The sequence below is a fragment of the Chinchilla lanigera genome, unplaced genomic scaffold, assembly GCF_000276665.1.
Source record: "Chinchilla lanigera isolate Chin_1 unplaced genomic scaffold, ChiLan1.0 scaffold00067, whole genome shotgun sequence".
NCBI lineage: Eukaryota > Metazoa > Chordata > Mammalia > Rodentia > Chinchillidae > Chinchilla > Chinchilla lanigera.
This window is the reverse complement of record NW_004955468.1, coordinates 2,744,119-2,753,007: the sequence shown is the minus strand read 5'-3', so window position 1 is coordinate 2,753,007 and position 8,889 is coordinate 2,744,119. Positions and strand designations below refer to the sequence as shown.

At 47.6% G+C, this 8,889-nt stretch overlaps 1 protein-coding gene across 1 annotated transcript in view; it reads right to left on the bottom strand.

Annotated features, from left to right (window-relative positions):
- Positions 1 to 5,138, bottom strand: part of Prodh2 (proline dehydrogenase (oxidase) 2) — a 6,752-nt gene extending 1,614 nt beyond the window's left edge. Inside the window, exons 1-9 of the mRNA XM_005399947.1 lie at positions 4,898 to 5,138; positions 4,628 to 4,824; positions 4,402 to 4,540; positions 4,231 to 4,317; positions 3,042 to 3,122; positions 2,813 to 2,968; positions 2,576 to 2,742; positions 1,900 to 2,010; positions 551 to 636 (exon numbers count right to left, since the gene is read on the bottom strand). Coding sequence (XP_005400004.1) covers positions 551 to 636; positions 1,900 to 2,010; positions 2,576 to 2,742; positions 2,813 to 2,968; positions 3,042 to 3,122; positions 4,231 to 4,317; positions 4,402 to 4,540; positions 4,628 to 4,824; positions 4,898 to 5,074 — 1,201 coding nt within the window. The 5' untranslated portion in view covers positions 5,075 to 5,138. The remainder of the gene's footprint in view (positions 1 to 550; positions 637 to 1,899; positions 2,011 to 2,575; positions 2,743 to 2,812; positions 2,969 to 3,041; positions 3,123 to 4,230; positions 4,318 to 4,401; positions 4,541 to 4,627; positions 4,825 to 4,897) is intronic.
- Between the last annotated feature and the right edge of the window lie 3,751 nt (positions 5,139 to 8,889).

Below are 8,889 nucleotides of genomic sequence, written 5' to 3'. Positions count from 1 at the left end.
AAAGAAAGAAAGAGGAAGGAAGAGAGGGGAGGCTGAGGCAGGTAGATGGCAAGTTTGAACCCAGCCTGGGCAGCTTAGTGTCTTATTGAGACCTTGTTTCAAAAGTAAAATATAGCCAGGTCGAGCAGGAAAGAAAATAGAAAAATCCACCTCTGAGGGGTCATATCCATGGGTTAGCTCCCTTGAATATTTGCAGCCCAAATTTGTATCATGGGGATATCACAAGTTATAAATTTAGGATAAAGTGGATTTGTAGCCCTTAACAACTGGCAGGAAGAAACATAAATCTTATTATCTCAGGCTCTGGGAGCAGCACATCCACGATCACAAAGCACACAAGAAACATGACACCATGATCAAGAACCAGCAGACACAGTGATGCCCTGCAGGAGCCACAGATCTAAGGATAACACACCTATCACGAAAGTGCTGGAGGGTTGGAGCCTGGCTAAGCATTGGTTGGGAATAGCAGAGGGGATCTGGTTGGGAGAGAAGGAGGGCTGGGGCGAGGGTTGGGAGTTGGGGACGAGGGCGATGCGCCATCACATACCCAGTGCCAGGGAGACGTGGTCACACATGCCCAGAAGTTGTCCAAAACAGACAGGCCCATCCAGAGGAATGCCCAGCTCCCACATGCTATGGAAAAGGCCACATCATCAGTCCAGACAGTGGCTCTATCTAGAGCCGCAAGTCAGCCATCACATACCCGTATGACTATTGCAATAATTCAGATATTTTATCTGTGTCTCTTTTTTTTGTAACAGGAATCAAACTCAGGACCTTGCACTTGCCAGGTAGATGCTGTGCTTCTGAGCTACATCCGCAGTCCCTAGTAATTCAAATATTGAGGCACAGTTGGCACTCCATATCCAGTTCTAAAAGCACAGATTCAACCAACCATGGATCAAAAATACTTGAAAAATTATATCTGTACTGAACATATGATTTTTTCATCATTATTCCCTAAATAATACAGTATAACAAGTGTTTATACAGCACTTGCGTTGCATAAGATATAATAAATCATCTTGAGATGATTTAAAGTATATGTGAGGATGTGTGTAGATTATATGCAAATACTATATGCTATTTTATATGAGGAAATTGAGCATCTGAGGAGTTTGGTGTCTAGATTTTGATCTCCATGGGTGCAGGGGGTGTCCTGCAACCAGCTCTCCAAGGATAATGAGAGATGACTGTCATTCCAAACTCAGTGGTTGCTATGGCTTGTATCTAGATGTCCTCCCAAAGCCTCATGCAGTCATAAGTGGGGCTTTTCAGAGGTGGCTGGCTCTGGAGTGTGTGATTAATTCACAGTGCAATGCTAAGTTTAAGGGCGTGAGTGCTACCCACCCTAAGGCATGCGTAGCCTGAATAAGTTATAAGGGACAAAAAGAGTGTCCTTGCTTGTCGCTTGTCATTGCTGGTTAGTTTGCTTGCTGGTTTGCTGCCTGCCATGAACTGTTTCTCCTCTGCAATGCCCCTCTGCTGTGCCACCCTGCCTTGGAGCCAGCTGATTATGGACTGAAACTTCTACAGACTATAAGCCAAAATAAACCTTCCTCCTTTAACTTTGGGTGTCAGGGATTTTGTCTTAGCAAAGACAAAAGTAACCAAGACAGTGGTAAAGGAGCACACGAGTTTCCCTGAAGACCCTGAGTTCCAGCTGATTCTTGAACCCTCAGACCTCCCCATTCCCTGTCTCAATGCCTTGTCCAGTTGGGGGCTACAGGGTCTACAAGCATAGCAGGGTAAAATATTTTTGATATCCTCCCTGGACACCTTACTGGATCTCTTCTTGTTCCATTTTCATCACCCTCTGCCCATCCCCGGCACATGAGCAAAAGAGAAGAAGAGGCCTTTTTGTGGGTGCCTAGCTCCCAGCCCCGCTCCTCATACCGCCTGGTTGCCTGGTGAACAGATTCCTCATTGTGGGAAGCCACCATAAGATGGCACATGGGGCCATGGTGGGAGACGTGGTTCAGCATCAGCTCCAGACATTGGCTGTAACTGAAGGGAGACGCCGCAGTTAGCTCGGGATTCCTGTCCTCGGAGAGATGGGGTGTTCCCAAGAGTGAGGTCCTTAGAGCCACAGTCCCTTTACTCCACATGTCCCAGCTCTGAGGGACATCTTCTGAGACACTGTCCTCTTTGGCAACCCTGTGAGTCCACCTAACAGTACTACTGTGAGGACAGAGCGAGGTGATGGTGCATATATAGTCTTTGACACAATGGCAGCATCACAGCAAAGGGTCACATACCATGCACAAGATGACATTCACCCAAGGCTCATCCCTGCAGCATTTTCTACAGAGTATGATCAGCAACAACCCAGACGTCCAAAAGTGGTGAATGGCTGCATGAACCGGCACACAGAGGACCATGGGGTGAGGGGTGGGGACAAAGGAGGGACAAGGGGCCCATGAGGAGGCTGTTGTTCAGGGGGAACCTGGGAGAAGGAATGAAGTGTGGACACACCCAGGATGCTCAGCCCGGAACCTCATGGTGGGCAGTGAGCTCTAAGGAAAGGCTGTATGGTGTTATTTCTCCTGAGGCCGATTTGACCTTCTCCTACCTCCGACCGGTGGCCTCATAGTCAGGCTGAGTGGGATCTTTAGTCCCTTGGAGCCGAGCCACCATTCTCTCCTTCTCCAGGTATGCACCTCGTACCAGTTTCACCCCAAAGGCCAGACCTGCCCTGTGTGCAGCCTCAGCATCATGCCTTAACCGCTCATGCGTGTCCTGCAGAGATAGGGTGGTTCAGATGGGCAGAGGCTAGGTGCCCGCTGAATGCTGTAGACACCCCACCCACCTGTAGATAGGCCTGGTAAGTGTTCCACACCCAGGGCCCGCCTTCCCTGGGGCTGTTCCAGCGCACGGCCAGGGTGGCCACCAGCAGAGAGAGCGCGGGGTTGATGAAGGTGTACTCTGCGTCCACCAGGAGCCGCACATGCCGGGCGCGGGCATGCTGAGGGCAAGAGCCGGTGTCAGGGCCCACGGCGACCGCCTGGGCAGGAGCCAAACCATGGCGGCAGTGTTACCTGTGCCACCCGGTGCAAGCGGCTCAGGGAGGCCTGCAGATGCCGGTTCTGCTCAGCGTTGAGGCAGGAGACCTGGAGGCTCTGGGGGTAGCAGGAGAGGCAAGAGGGGTTCAACACTACTGGACCTTCCTGGACGTAAGTCTCCCCACCACCAGGATAGGGAGAAAAGCTTAAAGATGGTTAGAAATTAGGGAAAAGGGGGCTGGGAATATAGCTCAGTGACACAAGTGCCTGCCTGGCAAGCACAAGGTCCTGAGTTCAGTTCCTGGTACCAAAAAAAAAAGAAAGAAAGAAAAAGAAAAAAAGAAATTAGGGAAAAACAACAATATCGTGTGGATGTATCATGCACAAATTTCCTATGATGAATGTGAGCATTATATATGCCTAAAATGTACCAATAAACGTAATGAATTTAAAAAATAGGCGGGCGTGGTGGTACATGCCTGTAATCCCAGCACTTGGGAGGCTGAAGCAGGAGGATCATTGCTAGTTTGAGACCAGCCTGGGCTACAAAGGGAGCTCAAGGCCAGCCTGAACTGCACAGTGAGACCCGGTCTCCAAAATGACAAGAAAAAATTTAAAAATAGATGTGTATGGTGGGTACTAGAGTCTGAACCCAGTACTGACTTACATCCCTACTCCTTTAATTTTTTTTTTTTAATTTTGAGACAAGGTCTTACTAAGTTGCTAAGATGCCTAGGCTGGGTTGGAACTTGCAATATTCCTGCCTCAGCCTCCCAGATCAGATGGATATTATTTACAGAGGTGTAATACAGTGGTTAGGAGACCAGCCTGGGCTTGAATCCTGGCTCAACCACTTTCTGTGTGACCCTGACCAAGTCACAGAACTTCTCTGGGTCTGTTTCCTCCCCTGTGAAATGCAGACGATCAGTATCTAGTTTTTGGAGTTGTTGTGCACGTAAACCAGTAACGCAGTCATTTCTCCTCATCAGTTACATACTGTTCACAATTGTGTGTGCTATACTTTTATATGACTGGGAGCACAGTTTACACACGCATCACCAGCACTTCACCACAGCTCCAGTATCACTAGGTGATAGGAAGTTCTCAGCTCTGTTACAATCTTATGGGTCCTTTGTCATTGACTAGAATCCCCTCATGGAGCTCATGACTGTATTTAAACTTGCCACATCCAGGCCTGGGGGCTCTACTCCCCTGGGGTCCTTACCCGGCCAGAGTCCATGGCTTCTGCCAGCCTCTCAGGACTCAGCTCTGAGGAGGACCCTGGCCTTCTTATCCACGAGGTCAGCTCTTTCTGAAATGAGGTGGTAGGTGGGGTGGTGAGGGAAATCCGATGGGCAGCTACATCCCCAGGCCCCCAGCCTGGCCTGGCCCTTACACAAAGTCGAATGCTGGTCAGCGCTGTCACCCTCATCTGCATGAAGCTGTTCCCAGTTGGTCCGGGGGTCTCCGTGAGGCCTCGTGACAGTTCCACACAGCGCAGCATAGCGCTGAGGTTGTCCTCATACCAGGACTCTCTGCCAGCCCGCAGGGATCAGAGTCTGGGCCCAGGAAGCCCCCTCCTGCCATCCTCCCACCCTCCCTGGTTCCGGCCCCTTACTCACCCCGTCTTGGCAGCTGAGTCAGGCTCCTCCTCAATGGGCACTGCCAGGAGGGGCCGCAGGCCGAGGCCCTGGAGCTGCCGGACACAGCCCCTCACCTCCTCTGCGGTCTCCCCAGCCACAAACTGCCCATACATGGATGCTCTGAGGAGCGCCCCTGAGACCCGAGAGCCCAGGAGTCTCTGAGACCAGGCCTGGAGCTGGGTGACAGGGAGTAAGGACTCAGTGCCAGCCTGGGCAGCCACCAGGCCAATCCTCAGGGCCACTGCTCACCGCCAGCCCGTGGGTGACCAGAGGGGGCCAGGCACACAGCCGTAGCACCAGGAAAGCCCGTGCCAGTTCTGACGTGGTCTTGTGGTGGAAAGCTGAGGCATCAAAGTTCAGGGGCTGCCAGTCCCCTGAGGGGGATCCAGCTTGGGAACGGAGTGCTCGGCAGGTCCGCAGCATCATGAGCTGCTTGCTGCCTCCAGCCTTTCAGGGGAAGGGGCTTTGGAGCTGCAGGTGCCCTAGTATCCCTTTCCTAGCCAGGGGGCAGTAATTGATTAACAGGGTAAAACTTTAGGATCACAGGCTCCTTGGGGGGCAGTTAATCATTAACAATGGGGACAGAGTTCAAAGTAACGGTAACAGGAAAGGCAACCCCCAGAAGCAGCCCCCAGTAACCTCCAGCATAGCAGTACACACTTACTGGGCCTACTAACATGCCAGGGGCTGCTGAGTGAGTGCATGGACCAGGGAGTGAGGAACTCTGGAATCAAGGCAACTTGGCCTGGCAATCTTGGACAAGCAGCCTGACCTGTCTTGTTGCAATCGTATTGTGTTTCAAAGAGAGACAATGAAGTGTTAGTGAATAATTTTTAAAAATACACATAACATATAACTCAGCTGTTCAATGCTATGTATATATCCTAGAGAACTTGAAGTTGGACATCAGGAAAAATATGAGGAAAGAATTTTCATAATAGTCCTAAGTAACAACCACCCAAGTTTCCATTAAAAGAGAATGGATAGATACATTTTGGTTTATTCATACAATAGAATATTATATGATAATGAAAAAGAATGGGCTACTGATACACACAATCACATGGCCAAATCTTATATGCACAGTACTGAGTAAGAGAAGGTAGATGCCAAACAGGCTGTGCTGTTTCTGATCAATTACTATGGAAGCAGGGAAAATAAGAGTATAATAAAGTTTGAAGATACAAACTAGAAGAAGGGGGATGTTATGGTTTGTGTCTAGATGTCCCCCCAACCAAAGCCTCATGCAGTCATGGGTGCAGGCTTCTAGAGTTTTTGATTGATTCATGGTTCAATGCTGGGATTATGGGTGTGAGTGCTACACCTGCCCTAGGGTGGGTAGTTTGCACACGGTAGAAGAGAAGGAAAGAAGCTTACTCTCTGCTGCTCCTCCCCCACCCCCCGCCTTGTGCTCTTGCTGCTTTTGCTGTCTTCTGCTGCTTTGAAGTGTTGCCCCCGTGCCCTGCCACCCTGCCTTGGAGCCAGCTGATTATGGGCTGAAACCTCCACAAACTGTGAGCAAAAAACAAATCTTTCCTTCCTTAACTCTAGGCATCAGGTATTTTGTCTCAGCAATGAGAATAAAGTAACCAAGACAGGAAACAAGGAAATGATTATTGCACATGTCAGAGAGGTGTTTTCCTCTGAAGGAGGGGCAGAGTTGTACAGGGGTAGAGGTGTATGTGGGTTTCTATATTCTATTTTGTTTGTAAAATTTTTTGTTCTATTTTCTTAACTTGAATGATGATTCACAGTTATTCACATTAGAAGTTAATTTTAAGGGTTTAAGGTTTGTTTTTTTTCTCATTTCAACAAACTTTCATGGGTTGTTTTGTTTGTGTGGGAGACGACACGTAGGGCTTTTTCACATAGGCTAGGCAAATAAGTGCTCCACCACTGAGTTACATCCCCAGCCCCATTACAAGTACTTTTTAAAGCCATCATCTTCATTGTGTACATTTTTGAATATGTAGTATGTTTCACAATAAAACTAAAAATTTATCATAGTATCAGCCTCCCAGCGTTGTTATTGGACTCCAGTTAATGAACACACACACACTCCAGTATACAAGTGCTCAGTATGTACTGGCTGTGATCATAAAGGGAAAGGATATAGATTCAAACTAGCAAAGAAAGAGATGCAGAAGGTTGAGAAGACACCAGAGCAAACTTCTAGTGGTCCTTTCCCAAGGGAGTCGAGAGGCTGAAGCAGGAGGATCACAGCCTGGACAACACAACAAAATCTTATTTTAAAAACCAAAGAAAGGCCAGATGTGATGGTGCATGCCTGTAATCCCAGCACTCGGGAGGCTGAGGCAGGAGGATTGTTGCAAGTTCGAGACAAGCCTGGGCTACAAAGTGAGCTCAAGGCCAGCCTGAACTACGTAGCAAGACCCTGTCTCAAAAAAGACAAAAAAAGAAACAAAAATGAGAACATCCTTCTTCGTGCCCACAACACTAAGATAGTATCAATAATTCCTTAGCACCTAACTACCTGACCCCATTTGTCTCGAAATGGCATTGGTGTGTGCACATGTTCTGGAGATAGAACCCAGGACCTCACATATGCTAAGCACATACTGTACCGCTGAGCTCCACCCCCAGCTCAAAATGCCTTTTATGGCTGGCTCTTAAAAATCAGAGTCAATTCAAGTTCTTGCTTTGCATTAGGTTGTTAAATTTCTTTAATCTTTTTAAAAATATCCTCCTGATTTATTTAGAAATTATGTTTGTACTTTTGATTTATTTAGAAATTATGTACTTTTGATTTATTTAGAAATTATGTACTTTTGATTTATTTAGAAATTATGTTTGTACTTTTGCTTTCTTGTATAAACTTTGGCACTGTTTAAAAACAATAAAAATTATATGTGCTTTTAAAACCATTTTTATGAGTATATGTTTGTGACACATAATAATTGCATTCCTCTTTGGGAATTGGTACATATACAAATTGCATCTTAATCTTTTTTATCTGCTGCCTCTTCCTCAGTGCTTTTCCCATTTTAAAGAGCCATGGAGAATGTCCCAAATATTAGATTAGCGTGATTATATCCTTGTGATGTCATGCAGTGTGCTGCTTTATCCCCTGTAATGCCTGTAAACCAGACCGTTGGTCTGCAGCCATCATTTGTTCAGCCAATCTCCACTAGTGTCCTTCAGGTCACCTTCAGAGTCCTTAGGCCTGGTGTCCTAAACCATCATGTTATTGGACTTTCCGGGCTCCTGGGCAGCTCTGCTGAGATCAGCTCCAACAGAAGAGCAGGAGACAGGGCGAAGGCGGGTTAGGGTCAAAGTCCTCACAGAGTCACCATTGTGGGCTTGGGAAATTTAGGAAGATACAGAAAGAGGAAAGAATCCAGAAGCAAAATAGTCCTTCAGTGTTTTCTGAGGGATCTTAAATATTCATTATGAAGTATTGATTTTACCTTGAGGACATTGGGGAGCCAGGGAGATTGTAGGCTAGGAGTCTCAGATTCAGGCCTTTGACAGATCCCTGCGGCTACTATAGTATAGAGTGGATCAGAGAGGGAGACTGAAAGTGGCAGTGCAGGGAGCAAGCTGAGGCTGAGCCAGGATTGTCAAGTAGAGGGGCTGAACTGGGGATTCGCAGGAGGCCATGTGAATGGGACAATACCCCAAGATTCCTGCTGGAAACTCCAAGACCCAAGAGTGACAGGCATGGAGATGTTGGGCCTGTACGAATCTGAGGGGCACTGCCCCTTCACCCTGATCCCAAAAACATTCCCAAGAGAACCCCAAGGGACTCAAGCATAGAGAATCTGGCCAAGTAAGGGGGTGAGAAACACTTGCTTCTGGCTGCCTCCAGATTTCCCCTTGCAATCTCTACATTCCTGCTTTCCTGTGTAAGCCACAGTCCCCAGATCCAGGCAGCACATAGTAGGTCCTGAATAACTATTTGTTTAATGAATGACAGAAACAAAGAGTGATGTCTCAGTCCTCTGACACCTTCAGACCAACAATGGCCTACTTCCTGTCTGAGCCTCAATGCATGACTCCCTTAGCAGAGCACCCATCTCAGGGGACTTCCAGCCCTTACTCCCCATTTGCCTGAGAACAAAAAATTCCTTCAAATGCTCTACAAGGCCTAGTGTCATTGTCTTCCCTTGGCTGCACCATGAGCTCACTTGGAGAGTGATTGCTTCAGATCTGCCCTGTTATTTTATTTTTTTTTAAATGATCATGCAATAAAAATAACCTTTTTCTTTTGGTGCACAGTT